Source organism: Manduca sexta, chromosome 20, assembly GCF_014839805.1.
Source record: "Manduca sexta isolate Smith_Timp_Sample1 chromosome 20, JHU_Msex_v1.0, whole genome shotgun sequence".
In the NCBI taxonomy this organism is placed as follows: Eukaryota; Metazoa; Arthropoda; class Insecta; order Lepidoptera; family Sphingidae; genus Manduca; species Manduca sexta.
In genome coordinates this window covers 12,565,223-12,584,870 of record NC_051134.1, presented here as the reverse complement: position 1 = coordinate 12,584,870, position 19,648 = coordinate 12,565,223, and the positions used below count along the sequence as shown (strand labels likewise).

The 19,648-nt window shown below is 32.6% G+C and overlaps 2 protein-coding genes across 4 annotated transcripts; one reads left to right on the top strand and one right to left on the bottom strand.

Moving 5' to 3' along the window:
• Positions 1-335: 335 nt before the first annotated feature.
• LOC115456413 lies at positions 336-5,577 on the top strand. Of its 3 annotated transcripts, XM_037440674.1 has the most exons (6): positions 415-905; positions 1,121-1,321; positions 2,414-2,552; positions 3,105-3,231; positions 3,556-3,765; positions 5,262-5,577. In XM_037440674.1, the coding sequence occupies exons 1-5, from the start codon at positions 762-764 to the stop codon at positions 3,752-3,754; spliced, it is 810 nt and encodes a 269-aa protein (XP_037296571.1). In that variant the 5' UTR covers positions 415-761; the 3' UTR covers positions 3,755-3,765; positions 5,262-5,577. The 3 variants fall into 3 exon arrangements, with proteins under 3 accessions (XP_037296572.1, XP_037296571.1, XP_030041326.1); XM_037440675.1 differs by lacking the exon at positions 415-905 and adding an exon at positions 336-374 and having other exon boundaries at positions 3,556-5,577; XM_030185466.2 differs by having other exon boundaries at positions 416-905; positions 3,556-5,577.
• LOC115456414 (ras-related protein Rab-8A) lies at positions 5,097-11,031 on the bottom strand. The gene is made up of 5 exons (XM_030185467.2): positions 10,781-11,031; positions 9,933-10,132; positions 8,516-8,608; positions 7,930-8,043; positions 5,097-7,482 (listed from the first exon to the last, which is right to left on the bottom strand). The coding sequence occupies exons 1-5, from the start codon at positions 10,902-10,904 to the stop codon at positions 7,399-7,401; spliced, it is 615 nt and encodes a 204-aa protein (XP_030041327.1). The 5' UTR covers positions 10,905-11,031; the 3' UTR covers positions 5,097-7,398.
• Positions 11,032-19,648: the final 8,617 nt, after the last annotated feature.

The following is a 19,648-nucleotide window of genomic DNA, read 5'->3' as shown; positions in this document are numbered from 1 at the left end:
CCGTTTCCGGATTCATAATGCTATTCCGGATGTAGAAGCCCGGCCTAATATTTTTTCAAGTGGCAACTCATTAATTTGAAAATTGGCAATTTATTATTGTCACTGTCAAACAGTGTTGTCAACTTTACATTTATCACTGTAATTCCAGAGTTTTTTTGGAAATCTATTTTCTTTGAAACGTAGTCCGTAAACTTCGTACCATTTCGAAATAATTAATAAAATTGTGTATAATTTTAGAAACGGGGCAGGGATGTAAAATAAAAAAAATAGTTAATTGAATACATCAGGGGCCGTTCAAGTATTACGTAACGCAATTTGAAGGGGGGAGGGGGGTCTTGTAAAACGTTCCTATGCGTTACAGGCGCGGGAGGGGGGTACGTATAACGCGTTAAGAAACTTTGGATTTTTTATTGTAAAACAATAACAAAGATATTTTAGCGATTTTCCGGTACTTTGCGAAAAAATAATTTATTTACATAACTTTTTGAGGGATTGTAATAGGTTTTATATCCAAGATTATTTCTTTTGACCGAAATATTATAAAATATTTTCATTTTTTTAATACAAGCATTTTGCATGTGGTTGGCAGCACTGCTGTAAAGTGTCACTTATCAGTGTCACTAAATTTTATTAATTTTAAGTATTTTTATTATATTTTTTTAAATATTGATTATTCAAGTTCATGGTATTTTTATATACAAAAATTGTCTAATATTATAATATTGGTAATGTTTATTTAAAATAATATAGTCAAAGAAAATATGTGGAAAAAACTACATATATCAGAACCACCTTTATATTTATCCTTTACTGAGGAAGCTGACGGCTTTGATATACTTGTAACTGATTATATTACATTATGGTATGTAAATTTTACAAAGGAAAGTTTTATTAGACGATTAAAGGTAAGATTTCGTTCATATTCAAAGTTATTTTCAATGTGCTAAGTATATATTATAAAGTATAAATTTGAACATGTTCAATTGTGTTCACAATAAAAACATGGACTTGTCAACCGTCGTCTTGTCGATTATATCTCTAGTTAGGTGCTAACCATTGATTCTTTTAAGAATCAATAAGAATATAAAACTCCCAATACTTTGTTTTATTTTTATTACAGGAATGCAATGAAGACTTAGAATTTGACAATGACAATGAATTCGTACAACAAGGCACTGCTTTGCTGTCACAACCTGATAAAATCAAAAAGTTGCAAGTGGAAAGAGAAGATGGCGGCAAAACATTGTCCATTTGTATGCACATTTTGTTTGGATATCCATTCAAATTTGAGTGTAAGCTAGTGAAAACATCAGAGCAGTTTGTTAGTATTTCCACTATTATATTATTTTTAATGTGTATTAAATAAATATTAAAAACTTTTCATTTAAATGGTAATTCTATCTTAAAAGCTGGCCTAAACTATACCTTGTAAGGTTTAGGCTAGTTAAAGATTTTAAATCAATATACTATATTTAAGTAGTTCAACTACAGCATATGAAATCACTTGATATATTAAATGGAAAAAATACCTAATTTTCAATAGTATGATGCATAAAAATCCCAACCTAAAAATAAATTTGCTTGCCAGATTTTTTATTATTTGAGACACAATTCTTGCCTTTTGTTGATTCAGATAGGACAATTTTATTTACATTTAGTTTGATATTTTTGCTTATAGATTTTTCCTAAATTGCCATATATAATAGAGCAAGAGCCCGTGAACCCCAGACCTTCGTTATTTTATAAAAGCTGAAAGTTTGTCAGCACATGCTCCCAACACAGGTAACAACGATGGGTCAATATGAAGTTTGGGCTACAGTGGCTTTGGCAGGTACACACTAAAGGTGTGTAAAATACCGATTTAGTTTCATCAAATAATAAAGTGAGATTTTATGGTATTACCTTCAGAAAATTATAAAAAATCACGTTATTCATTGACAGACACTTAACATAGTGGCAATCCCTTGCCAGACACCCTTAATGTTCATGAAGTTATAATTTTATTTACGTTATAGTATATAAGCTGATTTTTATATATAGTACTTGGGTAATAAGTAAATAATGTTTCCTCGTTAGCTAGACGTTTTTGATACACACACACCTTTTACACACCTTTAATATCGTGTACCTGCCAAAGCCACTGTAGCCCAAACTTCATAATGGCCCATCGTTGTTACCTGTGTTGGGAGCATGCGCTGACAAACTTTTAGCTTTTATAAAATAACGAAGGTCTGGGGTTCACGGGCTCTTAGACTATAAGATGTGAATGTGAATATTCACTACTATATTCTTTCAATTATTAGAACTAATGACATAAAAAAATGTACCATGATTATAATCTCAACACAAAGCAACAAAATAATTTTATATATCTTTTTTAAGGTGACTCATGCAATAATTTTCATATTTACAGTTCTGCAAAAAAGTAACTTTACCACTAATAAAAGTAATCAAAGATCTTCGCACCAGCCAGACCAAGCTAAGAGAACAGTTGAAGGGAAAGGACAAAGTTATAAAAGCTTACAAAGACAAGGGTGTTAAGTTAACTGCAAGTAAGTATTGAAGTCTGCAAACAACTGCTAACATTGCACTTAGTAGCATAGATAGTGAATGCAGATACCACTGTACATATTATACATATTATTTTGTTTGGTATTATTCTCAGCCACTGTGCGGACTTCATTAGAATCAGGTGCCTTATGTATGCTTTAAAACAAATCATTAATGCTAATGTCAAACCTGTTAAATAGTTGGTTTATTATTGTTCCATTAGATTTACTTTAACTACATACTAATTCACAGGTCAGTCGATAGGATAACTATAGTGGCCTGGATGTGTTTCATTGCAATTATTTCAGTGTCCTGTTTTAACGTTTTTGTCATGCAAGGCTCCTCTGCAAAAATAAAAAATTTTAATCTGTTGTTTTTGTGGATGAAGCCACAAGCGCCACCTAGTATTCAATAATATAGTAGTATATATAAGTAGTCATTTTGTTTTATTACCAACCTGTCTAGTATAGGGAGTAAATGGTAGGTACCTGTCCGGCCAACTTAGGATTTCATCGATCGCTAGTATATTATGTTTAAAATTAGGTTAATTTCAGGACGCTTTAAGTCTTATGAAGCTAAGTATAAAGATGAGGCACACATGAGTGAGCATAAAGAATATGATTCTACATTTGAAGCAAGTTCAGATCCCAAGAATGTATTGGAAGATTTAGAAATACAATGGTGAGTCTGTTAATGGACTATAAATATGTGTTATTTCATTAATTATGGACCAATACTATAGAGAAACATCATCAAAAAATAATTTTATACATTGTTTAATGGTACATAGAGAAAACATACTTTTGGTACTTATGAATAATGCTCTCTGAGGAAAGAATTTAGTTATTAAATTTCACGCTTGATTTCCTCATTTAGATTTTATTTACAAGCTTTTTATACCAAATTGTTTTGTTCATTATAAATCAAATAATAAAGGTTCAAAAATCAATGAATCTGCACTATCTGAATTATGACAGTCTAAATGTCTTTTATTTTTTATTTCAGTGCAAAATATACAGAACACACAAATACAACAGTAAAATTAGAACCTGCATCAATCAAGAATGAAGTTCAGTCACAATCTGATGAAACAACAGCCATCCCTAACATAGTTTCTATGAGAATTAAACAAGAAGATATTAAAAGTCGCCCATTATCAAGCAATATTAGTATTAAAAAACAGCGCAGAAGGTTAAATATATAAATTATTTTGATGTGAGTGATAAATAGAAGCCAAAATATTTAGAAAAGTCAATTCAAGCTTATACTGGTTTGAACTTTGGACTTATATCATACATTATTTTTATTGAAATGCTAGATTTTATGGTGCTGTCAAATTCAGAGTTGGATAATATAAATGTTGAAAATAAAGCATACTTATGCTGTTGAATTAAAGTGTTATAATATTATGATCTAAACTAACATAGAAATTAAGTTGTTTGATAAAAAACGCAAATAAAACTTATGCTTAGATTAAAAACCAAGACTGAGCTCAGATATAGTTTAAAAAAAATATTTTTAATTAAAAAATTAAATAATAAAATATATGAAATAATAAAGGAAGACCGTAGGAAATAATACACAATATATATATTTTTATGTTAAAACTTTATTACATATAACTATTAAGAACTAATGTAAGGTTAGTTGTGCTAAGTTAAAACAATGTTACTAGTAATGTGATTAATTGGAGCTAATACAATATTAGTAACGAAAACGCCACAGAGTTAAGTTGTTGATTTTAATGACTATATGCCCATCTCTGAAATTAAATGCATTATGCAATTGTATGACCTCATCTTAATTAATGAAACATTAAAAACAAAATAACATTATCCATTTGAATAAGTACTGTAAAAACATATAATGTGGAAGTAAAATAATGGTATCCTTAATAAGAGTATACATAAATTTGTTTCAATAAAGAAAACACTTGTGGAACACAATCCTAAATATTGATACATCCGTGAATAATAAAATTAACATCAATTGTCTTTGAAAATAGCCTTAACATATACAATAATCTTAGCACTTTTTTGTTTAAGTTTATTAAAATAATGTACTAACATTTGTATCATTTAATGACTTCTATGATGTAATAAAATTACTAGATAAGTTTTAAAACGATTTAAATTTTGTTGTAGATTTCATGGAATCAATGTAATGTTATGTGAAAAACCAACAATCAATTTATTTCATATTTCAATGTAGCCAAATGTTGTGTCCCTATATTACTAAAATATCCAATTAGATCAATGTTTTTCCAATGAGGATATCTGCTCGGCCAATCCAATGAAATATTAATTCTTTTTTATTACTGTCCAGCAGTTTTGGGACCAGCCCATCTTAATTTTTTTTTTCTTGTGTATTGAAATAATGTTTATATATAATGCAATCTCCAATGTAATCGCATTATTTGTAACTTATTTTTTTCATGAAAATGCAAACGTACTCTAACAACTGCTTCTACAAAAACTCTTCTAATATATTATTTTACTTTTAAATTCGTTAGACATAATATGTGCTTATTATTATATATTTTTTTATGATTTTAAATGCTGAGCAAATTGAACGTAGCAAAGGCATGTATAACAAAATCCTTTTTTTTTTCTATTTATGTATAATTTGATTTTGTCTTTGATGCGAACACAAAGTGTTTATAACAAATGTATTTCTTTTAATTCGAATGTTTTTGTATATTTGTATTTCAGAAATGTTTTATAACGTCGGCGTAGGCAAAGCGAAGTGCAGCCATAGTTAACGTATATTGAATTTGCACCCGAGTCGATTTATTTAAGTATCTAATTTGTTTTACACAATGAAAATTATGGGTGATTAGATTACTAAATATTATGTCATATCTCCAACACATCTTTTCTACGCCACTATTTCAAGAGTTATCCAAAGTAAAAGAAATCCATAGATGGATTCAATATGCATCTATTAATATATTCAATACAAAGTTTATTTTATTAAGTATAAAAACTTGAGCTTTTACGTTTGCCCTACCAATAAATATTCAACTAATGTTGTAGTTTTATTTGATTAATGTTGTATGCTATTTCAGCCAGCCATATATAGCCAGATTGATACTCTATGGTCTGAGGTTAACCTATAATTGAGATACATTTCTAGAGTGTTCCTTTTATTGTTACAATAACCGTTGATACAAAACGCGGTGCGTTCGAAATTTGCGACAGTTGTTACACGCATAGCACACAGAATGCATAAAGCTAATATTCTACCGTTTTACATCAGTTAATATGTCACTTAGTCGATTGTAATAAACTCAACCGCTGACGAAGGATCAATGCCAAGATAAACCAATCAAAAAGTCGTGTTAAAATTATTCTCATTGGTCCATTTTCGCCGTCGATCCGAAAGTAGTGGTTCTGATATTTATTGAATAAGATATTACAATTCAATAGACAATAAAGTTGTTAATTGAATCACGTTTGTGTTGTTCATAGTTTATAATTCAATTTACAATGAATTGTAGTTAGACATTCAAGTTCGGTTATAACTGCTGTAAATAGGTAACTGTGTCAAGCAAGCGACTAAACTAATTAGGCCTACATTGTGATTTTTATGTTATCACTATTTATATAAAATGTTTATCCTCTAAGAAGTAAAAATTGTTTGCGGCATTCCAATTGAATTGCATTTCACGTCGATGTTTAGCTTCGATGGTAGCCGACTTGATATTTTTTCACATTAGACCCTTCTATTAGTTGAAAATTATTAAAGTTGGGATATTATAGGTAAGTATGTCGAGCATGTTATTATATATTTATGTAAGTAGCAAAAAATGGGCAATCTAGTCTTGATACCTACATGAATAACAACTGACGATAAAAACTATACCAAAGAAATAAGGAACCAATCCGTTTCTTGAAAAATAAAACGTAATTGGGGTGTTGTTACCTAAATAAATAATTTCTAATGATAAAAAAATTACCAAAGAAATGGAGGAAGCATTAGCGTCCCTTGAAAAATAAAACTTAACTTCGTATCTTAACCGCGGAGAACAGTATATTTTTCCAACCTAGCGTTAGCAACAGGTACATGGGCGTAGCTACAGCCGTTTCTTTGATACCCCCCCCCCCCCCCCTTTTACGTGTCCCTCTTGGCCAATACCAACATTAAACAAAGCGGGCGTCCAACACTTCGTACTGACTTAAATAGCCTCAACAAATTATGATATATAACCCTTTTATGGCAAGTTTCTCACCAAACAACTATAACGAGCAGGATCATTCAGCCATCCTACACAAGCATCGATAGCTTAGTCGCTCACTTTGCACCACAATACATTATAACCAACGAACAAAACCTAAAACACAACAATATCAAACTGTTTCGCTGGTCGATGTATAAGACACTGATTGAGTTACATCCAAGTTTGTATACCGAATTCAGGGAAGTAAAATTGTAAACAAAGGTACCTCCTATACAAATAAACCTTTTTTCAAATCTATCAATTGAAAATTTAGAATTATTTGAAAAATTGATAGATAGTCTGTATCCGTCTCATTTTTTTGTTCCCTGAATATGGTATGATACAAGCTACGAGTATTTAATGTAGCACCTATGATAGCGTGCCTAAGATGTATACTCAATTAGATTACCCCCAATAGATATAAAATCGCACTTAAGTGTATGTAATAGGGACCAATAACGGTCAAATTTTAAGTGTATTCACGGAACAGGCCATTAAATTTTCTGCTCTGGCTACACGCTTTTTGGTATACTTTTTTGCAATATTTATTGGAAGTAATCTATATTCCTCAATCTAAGCTCACTGATTAAAGACTAGACTTGCTATGCCAGTGCTAAATGATAAATAGGCTAACAGCTGCACTTGGATACGTCCGTCTCTGATTCAGATGGTTTGATCACGTTGTCCCTCTCCTTCAGCTCAAATGCGTCGGCCTGGAAATAGACAAATAACATCAAGGTGTCATGCCATTTAAAGTTAACTTATTCTTATATAATTTTAAGTAGAATTTGCGTATTACAATTTTTTCGGACCTTTCTCGGTATTGTTTAAGTCTCCATTAATGGTTACCTATTCGCTACCAAGGTGTTGCGTCTCTAACTTTCCCTTCGAGAGTAGAGGCAGAGACGTAAGTATGTATTGCTTTTTAGTAAAATTAATTTAGAAACTACAATTTGCAATACACTTTTACTGTTGATAGTAAATGCCTACTTATTTAACGAAACAAAATTATCTTGAAAAATGAAAAGTTAGAATTAATGCCTTTTTAATATTTAAGAATATTTGAAATTACTGGCGTTTTAATCTTAGGATAGCTTTGACTGGTAAAGAGTCAAAAATCCCCTATTTAACAGATTAAAAGTAGAATTATCTTGGTTTACCTTGGTCTCCCTGTATTCTCGTATCTTCCGCGCTAATGTCAAGAAAGCTTCTTCTATGTTAATGTTATTTTTACAGGATACTTCGAAAAAAGGCATGTCGAAATCGTCAGCTATCTGAAAATGACGTATTTCAATTTAGTAAATAAAGACAGGTAAATAAAGTTGGATACTACGAAAACAATTCGAATTAAAATACGAGTGGATGTATGGATCGATATAAGTCGTGAGCCACGACAAAGATCTTTAAATCAGGCTGTTTATAAAATATCGTTAAGTACTATGAAAATTATTAGGTACGATGATTGTAAAAACCTAACCTCACAAACCGATTATAATCCACACATAAAAGTATTTTTTTGTTATAAGTCACATTATATTTCTAAGTAGGTATAAATAATTATCGCTACGCGGCATTTTCCCCGAGACAGAAAAAATCGAAGTCATCTTACTATTATTTTAAAGTCCGAAACAACGTCCTAACCTTACCCTAATGATGGGTTTGTAAAATATTACATTTGTGTGTGTATGTGTGTGTGTGTGTGTGTAAAATGGGACTTTTTGGTCCAAAATAAAGCATTTATTATACCTTCTGGCCCCGCTCTTTAGGTACAGCTCGGTGATTTTCGTGAACATCGCATTTGTTGCCCACTAGCACCTTAATCACGTCAGGTGATGCATACTGAAATGTGAAATGTAAAAATGAAATAACATGTCGATATTGTACACTACAGTTTAATTTCATAATAGGGATTACGTGCTAAGTTCCTTCTCGATTTCAAATTTTCGTAACCTATTTAAACGCTTAATGACTATTGACTATATTTGAAGTCGTTTAGATTAATTAATATTTCAATAATTTCGTCTTTCAGGAATCTTACAATTGCTATTTTAATTTCGAAAATTAATCTAGTTTCCTACAACATCTACACAAAATAAGAAATAACATTTTCTAAATCCAAATGTAGAGCAACGTCAAAAGGCTTTATAAAGCCCCGATCACACCCTCGTCAGCTCTATATAGTTAGGCTTATGTGCTTCGTAACTAGACAATACGTGTTTGCGTAAAAATTTCCTATACATTTGTATGTACTTAAGCATTTGTAAATTATATATGTACTTATGTAGTTACATGAGAATCGTATATCACATACTTAGGCAAAGTAAGAGTGTCCTGCATTTTGACCTTTATACGGAATGTCTATTGGGAATGTTTTCATCGCCTAGCTGCGTGATCGACATTCTAAAAGTTCGTCCTAGCAACGTAATTCGTTGTAATTGCTTTTGTCTAAGCTAAGTAGGCTTCTACAAACTGGGACAGGCCTTACGTTACATTTCGAGTTAGGGTAAGACCAAGAGTATTTTTAGAAGCATTATATCTTTCAGGAGTTTGATTAAAGTATATTATTCCTGCTACCTTATTTTCCCGACTCAATGTTAATATTCAAAGCTTTTACTTTGCCTCTTTTTCTTCATTATCTTTTATAATCCGATTAAGTCTTCATTGTTTATTTTAAACGATTCATTTGTCAATTCCTTATATCGTTGTATCTCGGTACATATTAGAGTTTTTTCGCGTATTTGAAATAAACAGCACCGCGTAAATATTGGTAAGGTATTATGTTTCTTTGACATACATTTCTTTCTTTAATTATAAGATAGCTTTTGAAATATAATTGACATTAATAATTGGTTTAAATAGTAATTAATGCACTTTACCAATTGTGTGACCGATTTTTTTAAATTTATAGTATATATACTTAGTTACTATTATTTGTTTATTGTCGTTCGCTGAGATATCAACTAATATACCTGTTTTTTTTAATAATTAAGTACTTACCTGTCAATTAAACACCTTCCTTTTATCGCCGTCGGGAAATCACTCAAAGTAATTCGGACAGAGTACCACCTACGTACTGTTTATACGTTTGTATGGTTAAGACGTCTTTTCACTGCCGATTTTTTACATTATAATACTTACTTAGATCTAAGTAAAATAAACTCACCTCTTGAATATTCCTGAGCCAATACGACAAATGGTTGAAAGACTCCAAATTGGTAATGTCGTACATGAGTATGATGCCCATAGCACCGCGGTAGTACGCCGTAGTCAACGTCCGAAACCTCTCTTGGCCTGCTGTGTCCCATATCTGCAGCTTGATGGGAACTCCGTCTAAGTTTATTATCTTTTGTTTGAAATCAATACCTGGAAATTGAGAATTTAAGTATTTTACATGTCTTAGTGCATTGCAAATATTTTTTAGGACATGATATTATTTATTTAAATCTACCTTTAATTTGTACGTTCTTTTACCTCTTTAAATTATTTACAAACCTTTACTCGCATAATCATTTTCCTCATAAGCAACAACGATAACAATCTAATGAAAGATCAAGTCTAAATTCTAAACAATCTTGACAACCTACGTCAATACGAATGAAGTTACATCTAGATATGAATTAACTGATGCGAATATAACTGATATTGATTTAAAATATAGACACTGCTGTAAGTCAAATAGAGGACCAACGGTGTCTGGATGATTTTAACGTCAATAAATTATGCAATTCACCTTGTAACTTACAATCAATTGGGATAGTTTATAATCAATATTCGTTCTAATTTAATAACCAGCTATTATAGTGCAATACTCCCTAACTGTAAAACGTTCCAGGTAAAGGAAGTGCAAGGAGTATAAATATTTAAAAGGGTCTTTCACGTCACAAGCCCCATTGTTCCCGACTTCACATCCGCAATATAAAACATAATTCTGGATTCTTATGTTTCAAAGCAGTACTAAAACACAGCATCACCTGTCTGACAAAGGATCGTAAAATCAAAAAGTAAACTCACCTATTGTGGATATGTAAATATCGTAGTACCTTTCATCGCAATATCTATGCACGATACACGTTTTTCCTACATTAGAATCACCAAGCACCAAAAGCTTATACGTTGCAGAAAAATCTAAAGCCATTTTTTGTTTACTTTGTTGTTGGTACGCGAGCCGTGGCTCAAAACATAGGTCGAACTGTCAAAGTGAGAAAAATCAATGTGGGTAAGTGCGCATGCGCGGGAATCGCCCCTTGTCTCCTCTTGCAACAAGTAAGCATAGTTTAACACAACCACAGGTTTCTCTGTGTTATAAACAAACGTCTGAAGGCTTATTTACGAGTCGCGCAAATGTAATTTCGTTTGGTGATGGGTATTTACGCGGTTGTTTACTTTAATTCCAAATTGGAAACGGTTAAAAATAGAATTAGCTGTGATTAAAAGTTTTAAATGGAAACGAAAAATTATCTATAGATTAAAGTAACTTGTCATCCTGCTGCGACAAATTCCTATAAAATTATTTTTTATGACCAAAATGTACATTTATGATAAATTTATTTTCCCTACAATTGACAATTAATCAAAAGGTTTTTTGTTCACACGAAATAAAATGAATAACAATGTCTCCTCAATGTTAGATTACACGGCTAAATTTATTTAATTCCTTCAAGTGTGGGTTGAATACCTCATGCATTACGAGCTTCATTTATTTTCCTTAAATCCACGATAACTTCTATCAAAACGATTCATCTCAGCCTCTGTATGTTAATGTTTTGTATAAATACTGGCCCGTGATGCCTTATCAGCGCCTTTGTTTCGTTTACTTTCGCCTTCATAAGGAACTTGGTTCAAGGACGCGTTTACTACTTTGTATTCTTCGGTATAAAACATAATTAAATACTACATGATTATGGTAGTAAATGCAGACTATTTTACCATAATAAACCAACTAAATATTTCTTTTTTACATTTTTATCCCTTAGATAGCTTGGTTGCTGCTCAGAGGTTGTTGTTTCACGACTATGACGTTGCGTACGTCCACTTTTACCCGTGACTACTAACTTTTGATGATATCAAAATATTTTTTTAATAAAGCCCTAGCCTCTTCCGATACAGGAATCGACAAAAAACTATTTATTCTGCCCACATTGAAGCTCATCTAAGTATTGGTAATGAGGTCGGTTAAAAAGCGATTTATGAAATTACTTAACCCGCAAATGAGTTCTGAATATGATTGTATGTATCTTATTTGTTATATTCATGTGAACGAAACAATCTTTTGATTAGAATTTGTTATTATTCTGCTTATAAAAAACTGCGGCTCTTTTTTAGATTCAACATTTTATTAAACACTGTGCCAATATTCCATAGCGCAAGACTATATTTTGTTTGTAAGCGGGTTTCATTTAAATAAATTACCTTTAACGAAGTTTGGGTTATAAAGGAAAGAAAATCAACTTGGAAAAGAAATATTCTATTGTAAAAACTAAATTGTATTCACAGCTGGACTGAATAGTCCATAGACTATATAATAAAAATATGTGCCAATATTGATAATATTTTTGAGAAACTTATGATTCAGACTTCGTGCCAGAAGACTTATTTAATCTGTCAACAAGTCGGGAAAAGCCCAGACGTGTAAAAATAACTCGTCATTACATGCAAATCTCTCGATGATGTTTTTCGTTTTAAAATCTTCGTGCAAATATGCACTCATCAAGGTAACCAGAAAAGTTACATAACTACCAAATCCTTTATGCAATTATTTGTAAGTAAAATGCAAGCAAAACATTTTGTAATACAAAATAAACACGCCATATTTGCATTCATGAAATATTATTTTAGCGTTTAAGGAACAACATTTTTGAAGTATGACGGGTAAGGCCGTAAGTTTGACACATACTTGTATGTCAACGCTTTAGAAAAGGGTAAAGAGCAAATCGTTAAGCTAAATCAGTGGTCCATGACCTTTGAAAAATAGTAATGCTAAATACAACCTAACAGGTCCTTACTTTTAAAAAAGTTTTGTTTGAAAATATATTATCTTTCGTAATACTGCTTAACAACAGTCTAAATCAAACAAGGAACTCGAAGATATTTTTCATAGTTCATACCTAAGTCTTTATCTAAAGCTCCTTCATAAAAAACGGCAATACTTTCTCAATGTTATTCATCAGATTCCAAATATTATTCCATAACATCATCGGTATCAATTTCACAACTTATTGTTTTATAATAGTTAGTCGATCCATTTGCTCCGAACATGACTACCGTAGAATTCCAGTCCATTCTCGCTCATGCATGTAATCTATGATCTCCAGCTGAGAAGCACTAATCTAAATGACATGCAAACTCATCGCTTCATTACAGTCATTCCCATTTGCGACACCGCTATCTAATTGTTTAGAAAGATATGAGGAAAACTGACACATTTAGACATAACGGTCGCCTTATCTTTACCCAGAATAGTGACTGGTCACTGGCCATTTGCTATCGCCATCTATATCTATTGGACTATCACTTTCGGTCGTCGAGTGCTCTATTGTACGCGATATGATCTTTTTTTCTGTTTAATGAGCCAGCAGATCCGGCTGATTGTTACCTAATCGGGTAACGTGACGCACTTTGGGAACTTCTGAAGCAATTTCTTTTATGAGAAGTTTATCTGAGTCGTGGGCGATCAGTTGCATTCCGCGAAATGAAACCTAACTTGAGTCATTAATTATAGCGGACGGTGAAGTTATGTAACGACTACTGATCCAAACAAGATGCTCATTGGCAAAAAATGATCGAACAAAGAGATTCGTTTAATAGACGTCCTTGTAATCATTAAAATGAAATATCGTTCTTACTTTTATTGTCGTTACCTATTCAGTATTATTAAGAAGGTATTTATACATACATGAGCACACAATTTTATGTTCATATGAGCAGACAGAGATGAAGTAGATAGCGAGTATACCTATCACCAATTACCTTATCTATTTTTATTCTGGGGACGTAAATAAGCATGAACCCGTATGACAAATAATTCCGCCCTTAAGCCGTTCTACAAAATGATTAACTTGCATATTAAAATAAAGGGGTAATTTTTCCAAACCGCATTCGCCGGGAAAAGAATTTTATCGCACGTTGCGTTAGGCGTTACTTTGTAAAGTCGGTCAACCGGAATCTATTAGTCTACACCTTTAGTGCTGTGAGGCTTCCCCCTTTACCTTCGATTGCATAAGAGGATTAGACACGGCTCGACATCCAGCCAACAATAAATTAAAGACTCGTTTCTCTGGCGAAAGGAGTGTTACAAGGACCGTCATCATTCATCCTCTTCTTTTAAATGTCAGTGTATGAATCACAGAAGTTATGTCCATGAAATATCACTGTCCTCCCAATTATTTTATTTAAAGGTCGTAGGGAAAGGCGCCATTTCTTCAACTAGCCACTTATCAATCTGCATTCCAAGCACTTTTATCTCGCCAGATATAAATCTTGGATCGTATAACCTCGGTCTTCGGCGTACTCCATCAATCTTCTCTCTTGTATAATAAATTCAGGTATAAAGCGCATACTGTATGTCGCATGCGCAGGTGTTTCCTTACATACTATTTAGCTAGCAAGTTTGTAGTTCTACATACTATTACAGTTGTTTTGAACTAACGATTTCTCAATAAATACTCTAACATAAAGACACACATGCACTTATCCCCGTAGAGGTATGCAGAGGCAGAACCAGGGCACCCTCTTTTTGCCAAGTGTGTTTCGTCCCATGATGTGATAAGCAATGAGCTTATCGCCATATGGGGCACAAATTCCAGACTCCGGGCTGATGCTGAACAGAAAAATCCAAATATAACTTTTGCCCGACCCGGGATTTAAACCCAGAACCTCAGAGCGCTGCCGTACCACGCGTGCTGTACAAATATGCTACCGAGGAAGTCCAACATAAACAGAAGTTACTTTTGATATTACTATTTTTGTATTCTCTTTGACAACCGAACAATAACGTAATCGTCACCCACATTACCAGAAGGCTATTGACCTTATAAGGACAGGAATTTCAAAAAAACCCTATTCCCTAAGCAAAGGCAGGTAATGAGATCCCACCAAGAATTTTACTCGCTGTAGCCTTGCGTTTATATACTATCCTACTGCTGGACACGGATCTCCTCTTCTGCTGAAAGTGTCTCAGGCTTAGTCCAGCGAGTTGGCTAATTCACATACTTACGAAATTCTTATGAAGAATTTCTCAGATATGCACGTTTCCTCACGACGTTTCTCTTCACTATTAAAGCAAGAGATAAGATGAAAATAATACGTACACCTTGGGTTTTGATCTTAGAGGCATTCGTTTCGGCTGACCGTGCCACTCCCAACCAGGCTATTTCGCTTACTTCCACCATCATTCATTGTAAAATAACCTTATGTGACAATACGATAATAAAGTACACAGACGAACACTCCCACATAAAATCCCACTACAGGTATACACGCGTTTTATATTTCTGAAACAATTAATAATATTAATCCTGGCAGGCTGTCACATAGAGGTCAATACGGTTGAGGTCGACGTGGGTTCCGGGAACATGTGACAACAGAGCTCATTGTTCGCAAATTGTTGCAGCAAGGTCGGAAACGTAAATGTCAGTCTTGTGGCGCCGGCGCTGACGTTCCGACCACCACTTGCAAATTCCACGTGAAAAATATGGCTGCTTGTAAAAATAACTTACTTTATTTACATGAGAACAATACTGCATTGTGAAAACATAGGAAGAGTGAATGAAAATATAGCCAGCAAACGCGGGCTATTTGCAAATCGGTTTAACGCTAACAGTGAGAACATGTACTGCGCAATACGAGTACATTTTAATGATACCAAACATGTATGCAAGTAGGAACAGTGCATCGTATTCCAAAATAGATGATTCACTATTGATTCATAAGAATTTCGTGCTATGTTCATTCAGAAAAACTAGGTGAAGTAAATAATCGAAATAAAACCAATTTTATCACGGGTTTTATGTTATAATTTCCTCTCGACGTTTCGAAAACTTTGCAGCCTTCAGTTACGGACGAGGAGGCACACTGAGGGTGAATGAGATTGCTATAACTAATGCCAAAAAGATGCGATGACTCCCTCAATATTTTCGCTTCTACTCGAAAGATAATATGCGCAATTCTACCTTTAGATAGTATGGCTAGGTAATAATACAATGTATAAAATATTGCGTGCGGTCAACAACAGCTTCGTTGTTGCAATGAATAACAACATACGATAAAGAAATCCTAAACAAATAAAGTAGTACTACAATATGTCAGATAAATTGCGATCTAAAAACACCAATAAATAAAAAAACTAGTACGATGTAAATAAAAACTGAGTCTAAAGCAAGTGGGTCGAGTAATGCGTATCTCCCGCTGTGATAATGGTGTGAAGAGGATAACTACTGAGATACCAATGAGTATGCCTTATTGAGGAACTTGTCTTTTTTTATCTTTAAACATTTATCGTCCTACATACCAATGATTTATTTGGTAGCTGGCAAAATCTTAAGTGTTTTAAATAGATTTCTGTAATTAATTTCTCATGCTTTTTTTTAGAGTTCCGAATTTCAGAAAGAACACTTTGTTGTCCGTCTGTTAGTTTATCAAGACCATTTTCTGTAGTAGAGGTATCAAGTTGAAAAGTATATTAAATATTTGGGTCTATGATCTCTTTCAGTTGCAAAAAAAATCAAACTTGTAAGTCAACGGAATCAAAAGATATAACCGTTTAAGGCGCATATTTTGTCATTCCATCAAGGAATCAAAATCTATAGGCTACTTTCCATTGACCTAGAAACATGAAAATTGGCAAAACACAATCTCTTATAGTAGATGTTAAAAAATTAAAATCTTTTTTTTCTTAAATCTTTTAGTCTACTTTAATAAAAAAAGGCGAATTTAATATTACAAACTCATTATTTGCGATTGATGCAATAGTGTCTAGAGTTCGAGCGGCTAAGTTAAATTAGTCCTTGAACCTAGCTATTAGTTATATGTTAGATGCTGTTTTAATGAACTTACCTATAATGTTTATACGGAACTCTTGGTACGTGAGTCCAATTCCCGTGCTAGTCCGGTTTAAATACTTTTTGACTAGTATATGTCATATAGTAATTTGTAAAATAAAGGGTATCATTAGTCTTAGTATAGAAAAAAATAAATCATTGACACGTTTCAAATTTTGAGCATCTAGAGTGATTTTCTAATCGTAAATCGCACATTTATTTACCGCACCTGAGCTTCAAATCCAAAACCTCAGAGTTCCCTGCTTATTTACGCTATTCTTAAACCATGACGATCAAAATTGTTCGTATATTCCAACAATATTAATTTTCAATAATCTTTTAATCTATTACAGCAACAATCAGAAACATTTAACACATCTCGCATATCAATAGGCTGTATAAAAGGGTCTTGTCCGTAAATCATCCCGGTGTCAGTATCTGGGATCTGCATTAATACAGGCGCATAATCTAATGCCGCCTGTCCTTTTAACTCCTCAATGGATGGTGCGTCAAAAACAGATTCAATGCGAAGTGCATTCAACGAACTTATGAAATGAGGAAGTGTTGCCTGACATGTGAAATTATTTTGCTAGAGCAGCGTTTCTAAACATTTCTCGTAACTAATGATTGGTAGTTCGTTTTTAAATTAATTTTCTAGTTATATTTTTTCATTATTATAAGGCGTAGTAAGTAAGGCCCACTGAATCACATTAAATGCAAAAAGTAAAATTGGAAAACTCTGTAGCAACTTATGTTAAATTTGATCATTTTCGTATTTTTTTTCTGATCTACAATATACAAATATTCTCTAAATCTAAATTATTTGACCTAATACGCGCAATCACCGCATATTGTTATTTCATTTTATTGTTCTATATAATATGACAACTGAGTAGTGGAATGATTAATTACATTATTCTATTAAACTTCCATAACCAGCATTCCTTGTGAATTTATCCCTACTATTCTCTATGCGTTAGTACCATCAATTACTGTTATTTCTTTGAGACTATTGATAGCATTCAATAGAGCGAATTATCTGTGTATCAACGAAGAGAATAGCTCGGAAACACGCCGAGGCAACGACGGCAGGTTTTTCATTGACTCTTGACCCAACATGGGTGTATGGGGGAATTATCTACTTGTAATAAGGCGTCGAGTTGTTATTTCGTGTCTCAATTATTTGTTTTCTATAAATAGGTTTATTGCAGTAATCAATATGGTCAATTAATGTATAATATATCGCCAGCATTCAGCATAAACGTTGAAATGAACAGACGTAAATTTATTTATTTAATATCATAAAATACAGGACATTTCTTGTTAATTTATTACCGAACTCTTCTCCCTTTTTGTTCTCCCAAGTCGTGAAAAGTGGTGTTGAAATTTACAGCTCATTCGCTGTCCCTTTGGGTTAATGGTTCATTCTTTCGCCCAAGGCACCGATAAACTTTTATAGACGCAGATTTTAAGGCAACGTATAAAACCCGATGAAATATTACAACGGCTTAACTAGCATTTGTCTTATCCAGTTACAAAATAAAAACAAACATAATAGTTGACTAACAAAAACATTTCAAAGGTCATTACTTAACATATTTCACAATATTAACACATTATTATTTATTGGCTCACGTAATAAATAAATACTGTGCCAATATAGCCTGATTAACTAATATAAATCTTCGCAGATTCGCAACATTAATGTGACAAGTTACCGTAACGAGTGACGCAATGCTAATTATTAGTGGAAAAAGTCACGATTTATCCAGCTTTCTAATGTTCTTCCGATTTGTACTATCGATCATTAGGAGATACGAATCTTATCTGATGATCTTTTACTTAGTGTATAATAGGAAATGGCTTTTTGAATACGTCTATTAGTATAAGTTATTTTACAATCTCACGTTTCTAAAGGTTTCCTAATCTATTGACACAGTTATACCTAATAAGTAACTTTGTATTGTCTTTTGAAATACTATAAATCCATTGACATTTTGAAAATCCGCAATATTTTATCAATGATTAAGAAATATTGCCTAAAATGATTGTATAGCATGTTTGACGTTTTAATCTTCTTACTGGTATAAAATAGTTCTCATAAAAAGTATTAGCAATCTTGAAACCGAAAATTTATAGATAAACAAAATCGCTCAAAATCTAGCTCAACAATTTACAACTCACACAAAATTATATACATACAGCACTCAGATTAAACATTACCTCAATTCACACAAGTCTTCAACATTCCGAGTGTTTGAACAACAAAGAATTTAGGGTAATGTGCATGCGATTATATCATTATTGTTATAGGATTAGGTAAAGTGCTAAGGTCATATTGGTCCATAAATCAACCGGCCATAGCATGTAGACTTGGCTGTCAGCACTCAATTTGCACCAGCCAATATCATTAGTGTTCTATTCATTTTGTTTCTTTCGTATCACGTTGCTGCTTCTTGCTTTAATAGGTTTTGCTGTGCAATATCTCGACAACGCTTTTTATGCTTGTTTGCTTTTATCAAGAGGGTATTTTATATTACAACATGGATTTATGCGAGGCTTGAAGAATCATGTGTGGCCAATGTTCAGGCTTATTTATCCTTTATGATCGAATTCTTGTTGCAATACTTGTTTGTAATATAAATCAAAATTGGTCAGTCGATTTGAAATTTGTATAATCCGATCAAGCTTTATCAGGAACTTAAACAGAATTGAAACATTTAGGCCCTATTTAGGTGGTACAAAGCGGATCAGCATTAATCAAAACTGATACCTGCACTGACATTAACAATATTTGTGTATTTCACAATTGACCAACATCGATTTGTGCGAAAGTTGTAAAAAC

What these genes read in the sequence shown, in the direction of transcription:
- LOC115456414 (XM_030185467.2), bottom strand. Translation starts at nt 10,904, where the DNA reads ATGGCTTTAGATTTTTCTGCAACGTATAAGCTTTTGGTGCTTGGTGAT. An exon ending in TATTTACATATCCACAATAG is followed by an intron (nt 10,133 to 10,780) that starts GTGAGTTTACTT and finishes CTCAATTTCCAG; the next exon opens with GTATTGATTTCAAACAAAAG. An exon ending in GAGAATACAGGGAGACCAAG is followed by an intron (nt 7,483 to 7,929) that starts GTAAACCAAGAT and finishes GTCTATTTCCAG; the next exon opens with GCCGACGCATTTGAGCTGAA.
- LOC115456413 (XM_037440674.1), top strand. Translation starts at nt 762, where the DNA reads ATGTGGAAAAAACTACATATATCAGAACCACCTTTATATTTATCCTTT. An exon ending in GGGTGTTAAGTTAACTGCAA is followed by an intron (nt 2,553 to 3,104) that starts GTAAGTATTGAA and finishes GGTTAATTTCAG; the next exon opens with GACGCTTTAAGTCTTATGAA. An exon ending in GAAGATTTAGAAATACAATG is followed by an intron (nt 3,232 to 3,555) that starts GTGAGTCTGTTA and finishes TTTTTATTTCAG; the next exon opens with TGCAAAATATACAGAACACA.